General features: G+C 42.2%; 2 protein-coding genes across 6 annotated transcripts in view; one reads left to right on the top strand and one right to left on the bottom strand.

Moving 5' to 3' along the window:
* Positions 1 to 6: 6 nt before the first annotated feature.
* shv (DnaJ heat shock protein family member shriveled) lies at positions 7 to 5,723 on the bottom strand. Of its 2 annotated transcripts, none has more exons than XM_022831821.2 (7): positions 5,444 to 5,723; positions 2,861 to 3,209; positions 2,177 to 2,335; positions 1,690 to 1,798; positions 1,159 to 1,369; positions 566 to 815; positions 7 to 302 (listed from the first exon to the last, which is right to left on the bottom strand). In XM_022831821.2, exons 2-7 carry the CDS (start codon positions 3,126 to 3,128, stop codon positions 238 to 240), a joined length of 1,062 nt encoding a protein of 353 aa, XP_022687556.1. In that variant the 5' UTR covers positions 3,129 to 3,209; positions 5,444 to 5,723; the 3' UTR covers positions 7 to 237. The 2 variants fall into 2 exon arrangements, with proteins under 2 accessions (XP_022687556.1, XP_022687557.1); XM_022831822.2 differs by lacking the exon at positions 5,444 to 5,723 and adding an exon at positions 5,038 to 5,267.
* Positions 5,724 to 6,139: 416 nt separating this feature from the next.
* LOC111259644 (uncharacterized) overlaps positions 6,140 to 19,971 on the top strand; it is a 72,490-nt gene continuing 58,658 nt past the window's right edge. For 2 of the 4 annotated variants that reach the window (XR_015310684.1, XR_015310685.1), the window contains exon 1: positions 6,140 to 7,153. The gene's annotated coding sequence lies outside the window, so the exon portion shown is untranslated. The remainder of the gene's footprint in view (positions 7,154 to 19,971) is intronic. The other 2 variants (XM_022831812.2, XM_022831810.2) reach the window with 1 other exon arrangement.

Here is a 19,971-nt window from a genome sequence, read left to right as displayed (position 1 = left end):
ATATATCGTATGTACAGCGGGGGCCAAGACCGACGCTAGGCTGAGACGAGCCTAGAAAAAGGCGGAGGATCGAGCGACTTAAAGTTACCGCGTGCGTTTCTACATTGCCATTCATTTAAATTTCACTATGTCGGTCACGTTGTCCATCCGTAGAAACTGCAAGCTTGAGACAAGGAAAGGAACTGCGGATAACCATTAAGACCTCTCGACCTCGTATGGCTTCATGATAAAGATGACCTAGTATCCAATCCCGTTGTAGACCTTAGGTTGAGTGTGAGCTTGCTCCAATAATTTTCTAAGAGCTGAAAATTAAGACAAAAATGGGCGAGGTGAAGTTTATGAGCACCGTGCAGCATCCTTTTAAAGGTAATGTAAATCGAGCGTTCATCGTGTACTAACGTCAGTTCTTAGATAGGTAGACGGGAAAATGTTGGACCTAGCCAAAGACGTATCATCCCTTAGATGTTGAGTTGATATTTAGAATTTCAGTGTTTTGGGTTAGAAAGCGCGGCGGCGGCAGCGGCCTTGATAAGATCGAAGGCCTATTGCAACAAAATCAACCTACCTTCTTTCTGGTCGTCATCAAACGGTCCCTTCGGGAATGCTACATCAAAGGTCACGTAGAGTACTCCTTTCTTTAAGTTATCCAAATAATTTGGCATGCCCTCATTGAGTTTACGCATCCTAGCGCCTGGCCACGTGACTCCGTCACGAACGATCTTCACTTTATGTCCATCCAGATGTGTGATCTCGGTTTCAAAGCCGACCAGCGCGTCCATTAGTGATACTGTCACGTTCGTGTATAGGTCATCACCCTATAAACATAAAGATGATAAAAATATTGCATCTTGACTTAGTGACAAGTCATGTATATGGACATGGAGGGACAAACCTACAATTTTCTGCTTAGGCTATTCGGGTACAACCTTTGATCTTTACATAGCTGCATTAATAAACAATCTGTTAGCTAACAGTAGCAATTTTCGCCTTAAACGAGCACGTACAAACCCGTTTTAATTTTGATATTTTTAAGTAGCTTTCTATAAACAGCAACGTAAATCATCGTTTGTTTCTCGATTTCAAAAAGCAAAACTTGAAATTTTCTAATTCCATTTCAATAAATTTTCAAAGAAATCATTCATCCGATCATGATCTCACTTTGCGTTGGAAGACAGGATGTGGTACGGTGCGAATACGCATTTTGAGGTCGCCCGGATCTCCATCAATATGAGGCTCTCCCTCAGCTGTGAACACCTGCTCTTGGCCATCCTTCATACCAACTTCGATCTCTACTTCCAGCACACGCTCTTCCGTTGTCAAACTGAGATTCGGACATTCTTCGCAAACCTGCTGCTGTAGCATCTGGAACCTGTGGGCACGTACAGCAAAGACGTAAGTTTCGATCTTCTTCATTGTAAATTATTAGGTGAACACTGTAGTACGGTCTAGTCGTAACATAACCTATATAGCATGCATGCACTATGACCTTTTTCGTATGTATCTTGTGTTTGAGAAGCGCATGTAAGGATAATATATAATAATAATAGTGACAAGCAAATAAAAAAACGACATCCTTTACGCTAAACTATCGTTTTTTTCAACAACGCCGAAATGGAGACTAATCCTTTTCTGTCATACTTATATACGTGTCTACAGTATGCACGCAGATTAACAATGTAGATAGTTTACCTTCCAGGGCCAAGTGATCTAGTGACCATCTCCATTCGACAGTTACATTTCCGCGTTCCTGAACTCTGCTTGTATACAGGCTTCTTTCGGACCACTTCCACGAAGTTTCCTAATAATCAGACGGTAATGAAAAAAGTTCTTGTAGCAGTGGCGTATTGTTGGTCATTTCAAAATGGTGTTGAACTTGAGCCCCATGAGGAGCTTATGGACCTTATGGGCCCAAATAAATACATACGTTTGGTATGTGCCGATGATTTTCTAGTATGCGATAGAATAACGTAATGCCCATCAATACAAAAATACAATTATACGACTAAATTGATAGCAAGAAAGCACGTTAGAAACAGACTAGGGAAAGAGCGTGCTTAAGTTAACAATTGTTTCTTATTTATTCTTCATTTCTAGATATTTCTTCTTAGAATAGCGAGTAAGAGTGTTTATTTCTGTTAGCATTAATACAAGCTTACATATCCACTGGTTTACATACCGTTATAAAGCTCCTCCAGTGTTACAAGGAGGTCCATAACAACGTCACTTCCTTTTGGAGTTTCCCGTTGTCCTCGTTCATCACCGCCAAATCCAAAACCGAAGTCACCAAAAAATGATGCAAATGGATCTCCACCTCCCCGGCCGACATCTTTGAGACCTGTCGCGTTTAATAGAATACAGGTCAGTCCATATAAACGATGATAATTGATTGTTAGGTTGCTAAGTTGAATTAGTTCTTTTGCTGAGAACTTTACAGGTAATCCTCGACGAGGTTTATGTTGTTCTATATTATTTTTATTATTATTAGACTTTATATTCAAGATTCACAGATTTGTGTCGCTAGTGTAGCCTGTTTTCATACCCTTATCTTTGTGCGGTCGCAACGTCTACATAACAGAGGTGAATAAAGCTCATATCTATGTATATGTACGTCAACTATACGATCTCAATTATCATTACTATTTCAAAAAATAACGTCGATGTTGAATAACATCGCCGACGTGACGAAAGTGGTAGAATGAGAAAAACCTTTATAGGGCATACGTGCGTTGTAAATTCTCAAAAGGCGTGACACCACTCTTGAACGAAGCTATTGGGTTTTGATTATTTTCAACACGCTTATAATCAAGAAGTTATAACAGTCCCCAAAAGCTGCATGATTTCTTTCCTAAATTCTACGTACCCTCTTCCCCATAGCGGTCGTACTGTTTTCGTTTATCGGCATCGACGAGCACTTCGTACGCAGCGCCCAAATCCTGAAACTTGTCCTGAGCGTTGGGATCGTTCTTATTCTTGTCCGGATGCAACTCTTTGGCGAGTTTCCGGTACGCTTTCTTGATCTGATTCACATTTGCGTTCCTTGACACGCCGAGAATCTTATAAAAGTCCCGCCCTGCTAACACTTCAGAAGCTAAGAGGACCCACGCTAGCGCGAGAAGGATCAACCGCATCTTGGCGCCTTCGTACGACAGAGCAAAACGAGACAAGGGATGTTCCAAGGGGAATTACTTGGCGGCGGCTGTTGGTGCCACCTGAAATCCCGAAACATGAAACAAGCAAACAAAGACGGATGAGCGTCCAGTGTGCGATTTCTGTATTCATTATTGGCATGATAGGACCTTGCAAGTCATAAAATGAACACGCTTACCGAAACAGACTTTACACTAGAAGCCTAGCTAAATACTAGACTACTACCAGCGTCAGTTACACAAATACATGCTATCTACTACACAAACCTGTTCGCGGGTTAAACATGAGACGCACCGCACGAATATTTACACTTACGTTGTTGAAACATTCTATAGGTGTTCTATGAAGCATTTTGAGAGTAAGAATTAAGATCCTTATAATTATTATATATAAAACACCAAGTATAAGGATGGTGGCTTTCATTATTGTGGGGTATTATTAAGTATGTGTGGTATTACTAATCTATAAATTCATTTTTCGGCAATGTAAGGACAGGAACATGAGTAGTACTGAATAGCTTATGACAATGGTGAATGCTGATCAAAATAGCATTTATGAAAATCAATAACCAGTAAAATCCGGAGCTGTACAAGTGAAAGCTCTAAATAAGCGCCTCGAATAGGATCATCAAAACCAACCATATATGAACTACGAGAAAACATTTAATTTAAATCGAAATTTAAATTTAAAGGCGATAACCAATACTCTGAAAATTCCCGTGCTGTCGAAGCAGTTTTTCATATGTAAATACTGTCCAACTTAACCGTTAACAATATTAAACTTTTCAAGACATTTCACCCCACGAAACCTGTGCCATATCACCAGTATGTAATATCGGCCACCTAATCAGACTCGCTCCGTAAAATAAGCCTTCGATTGACTTCCTGAGTATTATTCTGGCCTCTCAGCTAGCCTGACCGTAGCCTATAAGCGTTTTAAAGACAAACTGAAAAGGCGTATTATTGACAGGCGTATGAGGCATTTGACGTTACATTGTAAATCAACTACCCCTTTCAACTTTTTCATGTTGTAGTAGCTGAGAAGGAAGCCAAATCGAAGTGTCACCTTTTGCGAACGAAAAGAAAATAGGCTAAGTATAGCTGGAACAATAAAAATCAATCAATCAAATAACTCGCAGTCGTGACCAAAGCAGATGTCTATTCAACAAGTAACGCTAAGGACGACGCGAAAATTTCCCGCTTTAATCTACTTCGGTACACACTAAGGAAGACTTGCAAATTTGTAAATAAAACTTGTAAATTATTGTATTTTGCCATACTGATACACCGTACGGCATGTACCAAAATTTATGCGAAGTTCAAACGCGTTATTGATCGACTACAAGTGAAAATATTCTATAAAGAACCTCCCGTTGTTTTGTAAGCCAATCACACTTTTTGGATAATGCCAGTACTTCATGACCGAATAGCGCGAACCTGTAGCGAAAAATGTAATAAGAACGATCGTTTTAGAAATGAAAATAACACTGGTAAAGAGGGACTTTTAGTGCATATTATGAATGCGTGAAATTGAATGGCATTTACAATCCACTTAAAAGAAGCCATTTGTTTTCTTCGTGTCTATAAACAAAAACGTTGCAGGTTGGCCATACGTCGTGCAGCGTAACTTGAAGCGTCTACCATGAGGGTACCTTAACACCCCCAGCCCCTTAGCCCACCTCTGTCACCAATTTAACTGTTCCCAACAAGCTGAACTCGCAGAAATCTCATACTCTTGTTCACACTAAGCGAGAATTTGTTTTATTTTTGTGTATTGCGAAGCATGTACAGATCCGCCGATATAAAATAGCTTCATTTTATATGCACTATAGTTTATATGTAGTGAGTTCACTGACTCGTTTGTACGCCTAACTTTGAATGATTGTCCTACCTTCTCCAGCTGACGGTTGACGGCCTCTAATAATAGGTGTTAAATTTATTTTCGAAATGTTTTTACCGCACTTATTGCCTGGATTAAGCAGAGATCACACATTTCGGATACTAGAAGACGACACAAATGCGAGTTAGTATTTTCCGAGTAGATACTATTTGTAATCGTTGTTCATCGACCCGTCGAAGTCCATCATTATTATCCCCGACTCTGTCAACAACGCTAAGTCGACGTGTCGTTTCGAAGCCAACCGCTATAAGCCGGCCCACTCCACTCAGACTCCACCACTCGGCAGTCGGCAGTACAAATCTATCAGGCTACTACTGCAACCCCTCACATAGAGAGAGGCGGCTCGTGTATAAACAGAAGCTCAACGACAACACACAGTAGTGAGTTGGCTACCTACCTCGAGGGCCGGGCTTTGAGCCCTTGGCTATGAGTCTGTTTCACTGAGAGACCGCGGCTGGCTTTTGTCGTAACCGTTTTAAAAGATAACACCAAATTCGGCACTGGCATGTATCTGCTTGCTTTTTGCCGGAACAACCATTAAGAAGGACGAAAAAAAATTATGTCGAGGAGCGTCAACTTCGGTGGAGCAGAAATGCTTGTTAACGCACCTAGAAACTCTAGCACGAGCGATTGCTCCTTTAGCGGTCCAGCCGCTACTTTATCCGTCGCCTTCTTCGTGTTGTTCGAGGGGAAGGGAAACCCCAGACAGTTGCAATGGCAAGACCAGCTGAGGCAAGACCATTGAGAGAAACGTTCCACACAGCTAGATGCCACATGTGAGTTGAGCTAAATGAAGTAAGTGGATGGGCTTCTATCAACGCGACGTTACGCCGAAAAGTGCGAAAAAAAGTTTAAGCCAAATGAAATGAGGGTCGTATAATTAACGTGGTCTCTGCATAATAACTGCACGTATTTAATCTCGCCAATAGCATTAATAGCTCGCAATGATAAACAGCTAATAACATTTTAACAACAAATCTCTTATGGTAGGTGTTCCTTTCTCATACCCTGCTCATTCACTTGCGTACCAACCTACGAATAGATCTGACGATACGAAGGCTCAACCACAAAGCCCACATAGGCCATAGCAGAACACCTCTCACATACACACCTCACCCCGTCTGAGGTCTCTGCCTATATGAGTCTATATATTGAACGGGACATTCAGCTTCTTTCTATTTAAACATCCAAATTCCGTCAACTATATTATTTTTATATGAGCAAATTTTGCTAAAACCTTATTCCGCTCATCCACGGTGCTAGCGAGGCCGTATCTAGCCCCTAGCCCTCAAACAAGCCGCTGTCAATCAGATGTTAGCTTGCTTTCTGAGCAGAAGCAGCAAAGGGACGAACCGATGATGGCCGATGGTGGAGCGGGCATCAGTCGTTCAGAGCAATCAGCGGCTGACAGATCGACAGCGGCGGGTACTGCTGCGTGCTGGAAATAGTACGTCGCCGTGTAGCGCCGCAGATAGCGAGTCAGAGAAGTGCTGCTGAGTGGACGAGACAAAACCAGAGTATTACTCGGTTCATGAAGAGTTAGACAGCAAGAACAGGCAGAACCTAAAGACAAAAGTGGTCGTAACGGCTGCCACAACTGTGGCAGCTCGTGTTGTTTTGTTGCTCCAGCATCTACTGGCTGGCGGAGACAGCGACAAAAAATTTTGTGTGATCCACAAGTTGGTGTATGTGTAAGATCCGGATATCGAGCTGGACGGCGGATAAGGTAGCGCAGGTGTGAAGAAAGCGCTATCCTCAGCTGTGTGGGGTGTGTGTTTGTTTGTCTGTCCCGTTGAGAAAAAAAAAAAGTTGCACGTCGAATTGGGGGAAGTGTGGCCAATACGCTGAAGAAGTGTATTCTTGCTGGTGCGAGGACGGAGAGGGATTCGTTCGTCTTAAGTAAAAAGTAAAGTTAGTCAGAAGTTTGTTGATTTTGGGCTTGTATGCTTGCTCTTTTTTTTATGGTGCTGTTTACCTTAGTTTGGCTCGGATTATTGTGTTACGCGAGACATACACCATCGAAAACAGGTAAAGAGTACCGGGGAAATACTCTGAAACATCTCACTGGAATGTGCGAGCCGTTTACATTTTGACTACATAAAATAAGGTGAGTTCGAGAATTATATATATTTATGTGTATGCAATTGGGTTAAACACCTGGCTCGCATAAGATAGAACGTCTTGATGCTCGTTGTTTCAATGGATTATGGCGGCAAGTGCTGCCTAAGCTAAATTCGGCCTCTGATGCCGGTGTGTGCAGAAAGGCAGAAACTAGGAGTTGATCTGAATAACGAACGGGGTTGAATTTGTCCGGAAATTTAAATTTCAGTAGGTGGTAAGTTGGTATTCGAACAGAAGTTGTGGATCGAAATTACCATGTGATGGCGTCGCAATATTTTTTAGCTGCTACTCTATCAACAAAGCTGTATTAACTAAATCAGATCGGAACTTCATCTATTTTATTGGGACGGGGCAACGTCTCACGGAAGCGAATACGTTTTCTGGCAAAAGATGTATTTCATTTTGCGGTCATACATTTTTTCGGCGTGAGGATGATCAAAATGACACTGATGAAGTTCTATCAAATTAAAGGGCTTACACAAATAGAGTTAATCTGATAAAGAAAAAAACACAACTGAATACAACGAATTGCAGTATATATATATATATATATACGTTCAAAATTTGTTCAAACAATTTTTATTGAGAAACAACTATCGAAATTATACCCTGTATAAAAGGAAGCGTATCTGCATCAAAAAGTAGTAATTTCTCTAAAACGATTTGTATTAAAACGAGACACTAGCTAATGTTCGGCATAACATTTCTTCTAGTGGCGGGGCACGACAGCATGACAAAATCGCGAAGCCGTTTTTGTTCTAAAAAAAAAGTGCCTGCTCAAAGGCTGCACGCAGCAAGGCGAAGGCAGTCTTTGTTATACCGCCACTTTTTTACATTCGTTTGGTGTTTTTTAAAACTGAGCTATAAAGACACGGCGAATTAAGTGTTCTATCATTCACCGTTATCAGCAGGATCATCCGCTCTAGTCTACTGCTCTGTTCTATAAATGTCGTCAAGAATGAAATTAATCATGGATTTAAGTATCTGATTATATCAGTGCACGATCTCTCAGTGCAAGCCTGATAACATCTTGAATACAGAAGTTTTACTTAACTAAAGCTGTCTTTGAAGCAGGCGTTTCATAATTGCCCGAAGTCGAGAACCTAGAATCTAAAGAGAGGCTTACGTTTATTCGTTGATACCTCAGCGGTTGACGTTTTACTGGTGAACTTGATTTTCAGTGTGTTTTTGTATTCAAGTTCATTGAAAACAGCTGAAACCGTATTTTTTTTGTTCTGCTTAGCAACGATTAAGGGTTACCTGCAAATGTGTGCATGACAACCGGATGGCCCAAATTAGTCTTCGCTTTGTTGCTACACTCACGAAGCATCACTATTTGAAGCATATTTAATTCTTAGTGTAAAGGGTAGTAATTAGTGTATAGCTATATACCAAATAACACTTACATTTTACTGATCTTGAAATGATAAGCCGAGCTATGAATCGCCGGTTACTCGGGGTGCTGTCAACTAGAGGGGACGTTATTTTTGAATAGTGAGGTTGTCAGTTGTGAAAATCGCGTTAGTTATCTGAGGGCTGTAGACGTCAAGTTTAACTGCTTAAATGAAGCCTGGATGCGTTGAAGCTATACTGCACTTCAGCGAATTCCCGAGTTGTTTAAATGAAGACTCAAATGTAAAATTGTCCACAACCAAACTCATTTGGTACTTGGAATATGCTTGTTTCAAGAAGATCTCAATACATAGAAAATATATGAATTAATTTCGAATGAATCTGTCGTTTGTATAAAGCTATAGCGTCTATTGGATACAAAGTCTGATTTACTGTTTGTTGGCGATTCTTTAACTCGTAAGCAATCGCTTATCTAGATTTCTAGAGTCATTTTCACAAAGTGTCAGTACAACGTACCACAGGGTGAAGTGTAATACATTTACATCCTACGCCAAACAGTTACAACCTACTAAAATTCGTTCACTAATTAATATTGATTAAGGATTTGCAGTGATTCTAGAATCTAATAACGATCTACATCCAGCTCACACTGACTGGAGACGCAACGCTTAACCACGGGTTACGAAGTTAGATTTTATAAATTAGGATGCTTTCATAAACGGAAAGAAATTCTAAATAACTTCCGTAAAAGTAACTTCTGAAAGCTGTTCCTCTAGCTGAAGTTTACTTGTAAACTTTTTTCTCTTATCATCGTTGCCACTTGCACCTTTTACAATGTTCGGCGACTGCCGCATTCATAGTGGCCGCTGGAAACGTCTCGAAGACTACCGCAGAGACTTTATCGCTAAGCCGGCCACCGGGATTTGCTTTCAACCTTCACACAACTTCTACCAAAGCAAATGATTTCCGGCTAGCGCGCCTTTTCTACATTTTAAGCAACATCGTTATGTCTGACCATCTGGAACCACAGTATTTAGAGCAGGCCCGTTTACGTGTGCACATCTGAAGGTGTACTTATTATTATTGTTTGAATTATTCAAAGGTGTTGTCCAGTTTTCATCTTGATGTCTATGCACTATGGTTGCAGTGACCGTAAGTTGTTCCTGGAAAGATCCATAGGCTCAGAAATATAATCAATTTCGCTGGGACATAGACCAATTTCTAGGGCATTCGTTTGTTATGTTTGCATAATTCGCGATAGTAGCTTGTGCTACTATTCATTGGAACCATGTTGTGACATATATCCGATGGCCTACGAAGCAGAACAAATTTGCACAGCCATGTAATACAATTATAATGGACGTATACAAGGCATTATACCTTTAAGCTATTTAAAAAAAATTTCCGTCTTAAATTAAAAAGAAATATTTCTCTTTGAGTTACGTCTACACGATAATACAAATTATATAACAATTTTGAGAGGGTCGTTTTGTACCTAATCATGTTATTAGCCATATATAGTAGCCTTGAAAGATGATTTCCACAGTGTGACCCTCTTCCTCCACTATCACAACACACTCAACGTAATTCAGCTCGACTGTAGAGGATACGTAAGGCAAGGTTTCGAGTCTGCCAGGTCTTAGTTGGCCACGAGTTATTCATCTGATCCATAGTCGGTAAGCACCCACCGAATCATCAAAACTTCGAGTCATGTTACGGCCATCACCATAGCAGCAGCGGCGGCGGCGGCGGCGACAGCGGCATCGGCCTCTTTGAACACCTTGTTACATTGAACGAGTCAACGTCTAACTTGAATAGAAGTTGCCTAGTATAGTCGTTATACCGCAAACATACGTCTTCTACGCGCGGCTTAGCTAGTTAGTGCAATACGACGACGCATTAAGCAGCTTCGGCCGGTCTAAATGACGCACTCCTAGAAGTTTACTTTGGTGCGCTGTCGGCATGATCTACACAGCAGAAGCTTGAAAAACAACAATATTCAAGAGGCTGTGATTTCTACACAGTCCAAAGTCGAAATGTGTGTTGAGTACGATCAAGGACGGGGGGATTAAGAAACATGGATATGCATACATTAGTAACTCGGATGTTCAGCATGCCTGACATACAGAGCTAACGTAACTTGCAACCTTGTGAAGGGTAAATATAAATTGTCCATACCGGGTACGCTGCCTGTACGATCTAATAGTGACCATGGTGGAACATACTGATTGCAGTGATGTCTGATTGACCAGTTTACCGAGTGTATATGGAGTGTAAGAGCTACTGATTGGTTACCTCGTCAATGCCGCCCCGAGCATTTGAATGCTAGGCAAAATAAAGAAAAGAATAAACAATAATGTGCCATGAAATCCTCTGCTCCGTGTCGTACTTTTACTCTTACCAATGTCATTGTATAAAACGTGCATTTTACGTGGTATCCATACAGTATGCTTCGCTATTAGCGAAGCATCCATCCGTGCTTTTACTTTTGTCAATTACGTATATATTCTATGTAATAACGTGATTGTAGTTAGTATTGTAATTGCAATCTGGTATATTTCCTGCGAATACTTTTTGTTATTGGTCTAATGACGCTAATGGCACATGCGGCTCTACATGCTGTCAACCGCATAGTAATAACAATACCAGCATTAGCGGACATATACTTTGTGTTTATTCGTCGTCCGGTAGTTGCCTCGAACCGTATTTTCATACACAGTGTAAATTGTATCGTCCAGGTCGTGACGGAATAGCCATTCTAGCGTGTGGCTGCTCGAAAAGTTCTGCTTCCTCAGTAGAAAAATTGCTGGAACCACATCGTCGTCTTTCTGCGGTCGCTTTTCGATTCTCACATAATCATACTGACCGCTCCGGCACCAGTCTTGACAGCGGTTACCACTACATATTCTTTCGAAGAGAACGTCAGTCATTGTCGACCAGTGATAGCGAGCTATAGGTAGCAGGTAGAAATTTCTGCGGGTGGAGAATATCTGCCTTTTCAATGGTAACAAGTATATGCTTTTTTTCTTTTAGTAGTCATAATCTTGTTTTGGTTCGCGCAGTACCTTTTTCTTTTTACTTCTCACCCCTCTTTTACCTTCTCGTCCAGTGCTTTCAGAGGTTTGAATTTTTCGCGGCAGATCTTCGTGACGGGGGGCATCTCAATTCATAAGTGTTGCCTTACCTTGTCATCTGTTAGGAGGTGCTGCTTCGTAGTCGACGCTTTGTCAATACTAGCATATTAACGGTATCTTTGGAAAGCTGTTTCTTACCATATTGATTATATGCATAATACATAGTTCTTCTTGAGCGAGGAGTAAGCCAGATCGACGTTACTCATAACCAACAATTTCTGTCGGGATCGGCCACCGGCTGCATATTACTTGAAGATGGCTAAAATAACACGTAGCTCGTAATCGTATAAAAAGATAATGGAGAGAAAAAGTGGTTAACATGGCGGCTTCGTATAGCGTTCGTATAGTTGTCGTCGTTTCTGTAATATAGTTAAACTTTTCAGTAACTAATAGCCGACTAACTTTTTTCGCTTACCTTATAACTTATTTTCCCTGTATATACCCATCTGCTTCCTTAGCACAGGCTCCCGCCTCCATTCGCCGCTGGACGTTCGCTTGATAATTCTCTGTTGTGTTAAAACGTAACTACCGATAGGTCCACCGGCACGGCAAACCACCCCTACAACTGTAAATGATGAATGATAATATTCATGCGATTTTTATTCGATCGTTTGTATTCGCCATAGTCGACAAGCGAACGCTGCCTGAACTAGCGGCAACGGCCTCGTCGGCGTCAACAGCAACGACTTACAAAAGGTGTTTTACAACTGTGACGTCGTATATATATATATATATATATCGCAGCAAGCCAAACGCAAACCATTCTAAGCTTCTTCCACGTAAAAACTACGACGATTACAACTTCTTCGTCGATGTCAAACTGCGCGCAGCTGCGCCGGTGGTGCGGCGACACGCATAAATAAGGGTTCCCTGTATCAATGGGTTTCGAGTCGCCTCGAATCCGCGATTTGCCTGCGTCGGACAAATAGACCAAAGGCACTCAAAGGAAAAACAAACCTATGAAATAAACACAGAAAACGAACTTTTTCACGGAGTCTCCAACTATAAGTAATAGCGAAGACAGTGGCGCTGATGTTGGCGGCGGCAATGAGTAAATCTTTTTCGGATATGTGCTCTGTGGCAATGGAAACTAATCAAAGTGGGATCTGTGCTTGTGGTGGCCGTTATATCGGTGAGGTAAAGCAAAACGGGACAGAGCCGACAGATTCACGGGGCAAGCAGTAATCATAATGGGGATAGTACTAATATTCACGCCATTTCCCCTATCCCCCTCCCGTACAACTTGGTCTTTGAATTTTGGCGTTACATTTTGAAATTGTCTGCTTTTTCAGGGAAGGGGGTGAGGGAGGAGAAGGGAACTGGCATATAACGAGGCTAGGAAAGATAAAGGGAAAGTGTGTGTCAATTTTCGTCTCTTCTTTTTTTTGCTGGGGTAAACAATGAAGACTAGTGAGCACAACTATGTTAACGAATAGTGGGTTACTGAGTCCGTCTGTGAACAAGCTGTTGTAATAGTCACATTGTTGAAAGCGATGTTCTACCGCTGGTGATTATTAACTCAGCTAGCGATGCGATGCGATGACGGTGTAGCTGGCATAGTCGTTGTTATCGGCAAATATTTCTGTCAATTCGTACTAGTGTTCATAAATAAGACACTTGCTTAACAAAAGGGTAAAAAATAGGAATGAACAGCCGACGCAGCTAAAACTGACAATAAAGACGGGCACGGATGGTGTTGCACCGTGGCTTGTTTTTGCTCTCGCTGCTGCTGCCATCATTATTGCCAATACCTGCAAAAAAGGGCTCACTTCTATGACCCCAACATGGGTATGGGCGGTTTGCAACAGAAAGCAGTTTGAATAGCAGAAAGCGATGAAAGTAAGAAGCCAAGGAAAAGGATGACCTAAAAGAAGAGTCGACTCGGCAGAAAAACCTGAACGAGGGCTAGAAAAAAAAACCCAAAAAAAGTTCAAGCACTCGAACATTTGTCGTTTAGACATATGTTCGATAATTTGGTGTCCTTCTTTGCTGGCCGATATAGATGCAGCTACCGCCGTCCTTGCGTAGTTTACCACTTTTACTGAACGCGCTGCCTTAAAACAGCCTGCTCAATAGCCACCAGTCTTCTTGCTTCTGGTAGCCACTTGCACGTGAGTTCATGCTTCGATTCTTTACTCGTAAACTACTCAGCAGAGATAATGGACTCAGATGTACGCACAATACACGAGATACAGACAGTGCTTGATATTCATCATATAGTAATTGTCGTTTTTTTTTTTTTATCACAGTGTTTATCAATAACAATAATAGTCACTAAAGTCGTAAGCTGACGACCCACGGTGTCAATCCGCGACAATCAACGTTGTCACTTAGTCGAAACTAGCGATATTGGTTTGCGTAAGGCAGTGCTTCTCGACACCTATTCGTCGCCGTGCTGCATTTAGATGTGGCTCTGAGGAGAGAATCGTTTTACTTCGAAAACCCAGCAGGCAATGGACCACGGGTAAGACAATAAGGAAATTGCGTCTAGTAAGTTGCCCAATGGATCCTCCTCTTTTACCGTAATATATGCCCGACGATCTAAGCACAAGACGGCTCAGCATATATACGAAATTACGTGCATGTTGGCCAATTCGCTCCACTTTAGTATGGCTAGCCTTTTTGTCAGGTGCGTGCTTTATAAAGCTTACCCGATCATTCAACTTAGCAGGTTAATAATAATGGTAAGTTTCCTCTTAATACCACATACATGCAGATTATTCCCATATAGGCCATTGTAGATGTAGTTTAACGATTATTTTATATGCAATACTATTGCGCCTGCTTCATTTCAACCAACGAGCAAAAAAGCTGGAAAGATATTCGGAATATTTTCCGGAAGAATTTCACAACTGCATGCTTTGCGTGTACATGGTCGTAGTTATGAACAGTGCGAGGTATATAGCTTCTCGCAGTCTCCCGGCATCTCTCGTGTAACAGTAATAACAACAATGAGTTATCAAGCGATTCACTTTATATCATGAATGAAATATAATGCCAAAATACTTAAAGCGAACTAAGGCTACTGATTTCAGTGGGGTCAGTGTGACCCATTATGCTGGGCATCCTCTAATTGTCCGCATGGCGCACTTTCTGTTCTTGGCGTGGTCGTCGATCGTTCTTCCACGCAATTTTCCGATACAGAAAGTACTCCCTCTCCCGTTTTCATGGGTTCTGCTTTCAGGGGCATATGATCATTAGTCGGGAAAATTCGTTATCTGTCTTCGTTTTTACGCTGCCTTGCCCAATACGTAACGTAATATTACACTAAAGTTGGCGTTGAGGCAGCTGTCTACATCGGGTCTGTAGGTGTCTTGCCGACTCACTTCGCACAGTCTGTGGCCATTAGAAGTGAATGCACCAAGCACAGCTAAGTAACAACGTCGCATCTATGAATTACTCGTACAGGTAGATGCGTTTTTTATGCGCCTTGGTAAATACGTTGCCTTCCTGTTTTGTGCCGACTATCTTCTATGCGGTGCGCTTACAGAAGTAACGAGATATTCGTAAGCTAAATATTAGCTATCGTATGGTTTTGTAATCAGTCCTTTTCCTTATTGCTTTTGTTACGTGTGGTGCGTGTACCTCAAGTACAGATTATGTGCGTACGTATTGTGTGTTATGTATATATTTGTTCTTCAGTTGAGAAATTCGACAAATTAGGTTTTGCGTTGAAAGAAATATTAGCTGTACTTTGACAGCCTGGTGAAGTCGACAGTCAGCGAGACGGTTCCTCGCAACTATTTGTTGCAATATCATTTTGTCGAAGTTCGAAGTACTGGCTTGATTTCTTAGAAACACATTTCTGTTTTTCTGTTTAAGAGGTTTCATCGCTGATTCGATCGTTCGCACAATAGCAATAAGTGATAATAACAATAGCGTCAATTAGTTGGCGAAGGGCACAGACATTTGTGCTAAAACGATTTGTGAGGATTCATTTGATTACAGCGTTACTCGATGCTGATAATAGTCGGATGGGCTTCTCATTCTAACTAATCATAGCCGTACGTTGAAGACCCGTCGTAATTTTTCTCCTGCCGTTCAATGTCAACAGCGAACTGCTATCCATTAATTAGATTCTTATAACTAATTAACTTACGCACTGTCTATGAAGTTATAATATCATTTGCTTTTCATTCGTGGAGAAGTGTTCGTCGTTTGTATTCACTGCGTCTTTGTCTTACTTCTAACTAGTTTCGTATTGTCACTTATCACTTACCTCCATACAATTGTTTAATGAGTTACCGCCTGCGTTTTGATATGACGATAAAATATGGAAGGGTTTTTCCCGGAACTGTTTATTTAGGTAAACTATTTCGAGGCGGCAAGATGGTACGATGTCAGAATTACGATCATAACGACGGCAACTACAGTGATCTTGACGATTGTAGCGAAGTTCCTTTTTTTAGACGAAAGCTCAGGGACGTCCACACTAACTTGGAACGTTTAGACTTGACTAAAAAATGATACAGCTCTACTTGAGTAACTTGAAAATTATCTGTCCGTTATTTGACTTAACTATTTTACCCTACTGTTACGCCAGTGCTATCAAGGCCAAATGATCGTGGGACACGCGCTTCGGAACACGACAGTCAAACTCCAACAACTTGGAAGGGTAACAATAACATAAATAGTCGGAATTCGCTGACATGTCTGAAGGCACAGGAAACAATGCGAGATCGCGTTGAAGAGACTCTTGCCACAATCAGTACCATCCTGCAGAACATCAACGGCGGCCGTCTGCATTTGATATTTGATTTACTGCATTTTACCTTTTATATATTTCAGTGCTACTGCCGCTGGTTTCCTTAATGGCCAGAACTGGTTTCTTGATGGTGCCATCTTAAGCGCGTGTTGCTGTCGTTGTTGTTCCGCGCTGATGTGAGTACCTTTGTTCTTTCAGCTGTTCGTATCCGAAGCGGCGGTCTCGGTCAGCAGTTTGGAGAACTCATACGGTATTACGTGGCATATTCTCAGTAGCATCCAACTGTAGTATTATGATTTGGATATTCTGCTACACCGCTAGCAGCAGGCCTTCTACGACTGCACCAGTCGGTTAGCGGTGTATCAGCATCCTGTCGCCCGTTGGCAACTATTTGTTGCTAGTGACTAGCTTATCGTCCATTATGGCGGATCCAGTGTAATACCACACGTTGAAGTGAGGTGTTTGACTAACGTCGCGGGTTAATTTCGGCCCTCTTGTCGTTCGTTCGTGGCATTTTGCCGTCGATTCCCGTATTCGCTTAGTGGTTTGTTTTCTATCGACAGGCGGTTCTGTTGCCGCCGCAGCCATACTTCATTCATCCATCTCATCCATGCCGCTTGTCCAATCGTTGTCTTTCGTTTGCGGTCGCCGTTGGCGTTGTATCGCGCAGCAATGTGTCACAAACCCAGCACCGTTGCTCGTTGTACCACGACCATCCTCATCATCGCCTCCCTCTTGTGTCCGATCGTGTCTGGCCGGGGCGGCAGTCGCTGTCCGCAGATAGTTGATGCCGCTGCTGCAGTAGTAGTATGACATCACTTGTTTGTGCCTAGCTAGCCACCAGATATGTGTCACCGAATCTGCGTATCTGACGATGGGTGCGTACGTAGACGGCCATGTTGCGTCTGTATGTATATGTATCGGTACGTATGTCAAAAACGACAGATGAGTCCATTTTATAGACAAAAGCGGCAGCAGCGGTGGCGGCAGCAGCGGTGGCGACAACAGATCGTCTTTGCCCAGACGGATGAATAAGTCGCTAGGGGCAAACGGGGACACGTTCAGACCAGTTTGGATGATGATTTTCCATTTTCTGTAGAGAAGAATAGAAGCGGTTAGACGGCAGGCCCCGTGCCGACGAGCGCCAGTGTTGATAGAAGTAACAATGAGAATGGATTATTATAGAATTATCGGTTATTGTTGCCACCACTGATGCGGCTGGCACCAGCTTTGCTTGACTTTTTAGATAAGTTGGCTATGGGGCATTCTCAACGAGCGGTATAAAATTCTGTGCTGATTGTTGTTTTCTCTATGAGCATCAACCATTTGTCTTGACTATTAAATTGTTTTATGGCTTATTTCTCTACAATGTGTGTCTGTATGTAGGTCAGTGTGATGATCACAGAAGCTTGCCAGCTGGGTTGAATGGCTTAAAGGAAAACGTCACGGTATACCTCGTTATTAACCGAAAAATCAAGAAATACATATAAAACATTGCATACACTCGCTCGATTCTATTGGACGGACGGTTTGTCGATCGTCAAATGTATAATAATAGCTCGGCCGTTTATACGAGCGCCTCGTATATAAATATATATTCTACGAGACTAATAATACTGTTTTTCTGAAGTAACCCGTAAGGGCAGTACCAGGCCGGGAACTAAAAACAAGTATTTTATTGATCGCTGTTGCACCTGAGTCAGTAATTAGGATGACTAAGTGCAATGTCATTTAAGAGCATCAGTCATATATTCAACGCATCAGAGAAATATAAACGCATCTGCTACTTGCGATGTTATCTTGTATTGCTTGATCTATTACGTTTTTTTATCGAACAGGCACTAATCTTCAAGAGGCTGTTGCTTATATGTCACCTGTCTCTCACAGTAGCCCAAGGCTGACCGAGATGAAATCGGCACCAATCATTACCAAAATTGCTCACTCAGAAATCAGTAAACAGATCATACATACCGCAAATTTAACAAAGTACATGTAGAACTGTGTTATCGAAAAACGCACCGTTGCCCCTCACGAACACTTCTCATTGGTACGCTGAGCTGAAGTGAATCGCGCTAAGCAATCGGTCAACTAATCGATAACAAGTGGGAGACCGAATCAGTGCCGGCCATCAACACGCCTCTTCTTCCCGTCAAGCACAATCGAAAAACGAAAAGACGTTCTGAGGCAATCACAGCTTCATCAAATTCGACCGTCAACCATGCGGCGTCTTCAGATTGCAATGACACAGAAACACCTTTATGCCGTACATCCTGGTCGCTTTGCCGACGCGCAAATCATCTCCCAGCAACAAAAGGATACACGAGAAAAATTAAGGAAGAAAAGCGAAATCGAAGGATGACCTTGTTCTGACTCGTGGTAGTAGTGTGCGACTCTTTGGTCGTGGCAACAGTTTCGCTGGACCACGCGGAAGATCATTGGTTTCAACCGACCATTAAAATCCACCAGGAGCTGGCTGACGGTTGGATCAACTAACGATCATTTTCATCGGTCACACTGTTCCGCGTCGATGTCTTCGAGGTTTCATTGTGTACTCATAGCGTCAGATTTTACTGTCACATCTCGTTTCGTTCACCGCTGCTTTGCGGATATGTCGACTCACAGCGAAAGTCCCCTTCTCCGTTTCCTGCCGCCGGCTGAAGGGCACAAGGCGCAATATACATGCTCCACGTGCGCATCCGAGCAAACGTGTATGGTATGGCTGCTGTTAGTGGGACGACTTTGTGATGTCATTCTGGTGACGTTTCAGCTTGTGGTGGCTGCTCTACGAGGGTTTTCGCAGACTGTACCCGTACACCGGTTTGCCTTTGGCGCCAAAACGTCGAAACGGTCTAAGATCAATTTCATCATCAGCATCCGGAAGCAGGGTTCTCATTAGGTTTTTGCTGGGTTTTCAAACCGTTTAAGGCTTAGTAGCCTTTTTGATAGCGTGCTTGGTGCTGTGCAGATTACTTGGCGGTGTCGCGGTTTTGTGATGGATGTACGATCTTATCGATGCAAAAGACATACGGAACAAATTATTTATAAACGCTTTTATTATTACTTTGGTTACTGTGTATGTACACGTGTGTGTGTGTGCATTTGAAATCTCGACCTCCATCGACTGACATTTGTAGGTAAACAGAAGTTCATCCTCTACCCTTTCTAGTCCGTCTTGACCGTGTTTACTGGAAATCGTAATAAGCTCATAACGCGTAGTGTGATCGGAGGCGCCGATGTTGCTGAATGAAAGCCGATGAAAGCATGGCTTTCTGGCCGCTTTTGCGAGGCGCTACAATCCTCTAAAACGATTAGATGGCAAAACTCGAGAGAGAATAGAGAGACAAAACTCTATTGCCTTTACCTGGGCATCTCGTACCGTCTGCCTTCTGTGTATGTGCCCCGTTTTACTTCATTGCTTGCTTGCGTGAAAACATAAGAGATTGAGTTAAAGGCAGATTCTCGAATTTTTTTTGTCACTTCTTCCTGTCTTCGTCGTTGCCTCGACTTATTCGTAGCATCGAGTGTTGCTTAGCCAATAGTCACTGTGGGCTTTTCTATTCGTCTATCAATAACCCTGCTCCTCTTACTCTCCTAATTTACTTGCGTATTTGA

This window comes from Varroa jacobsoni, unplaced genomic scaffold (assembly GCF_002532875.2).
Source record: "Varroa jacobsoni isolate VJ856 unplaced genomic scaffold, vjacob_1.0 scaffold_355, whole genome shotgun sequence".
Lineage (NCBI taxonomy): Eukaryota > Metazoa > Arthropoda > Arachnida > Mesostigmata > Varroidae > Varroa > Varroa jacobsoni.
The sequence above is the reverse complement of the archived record's forward strand: the minus strand, read 5'-3'. Positions and strand labels throughout refer to the sequence as shown.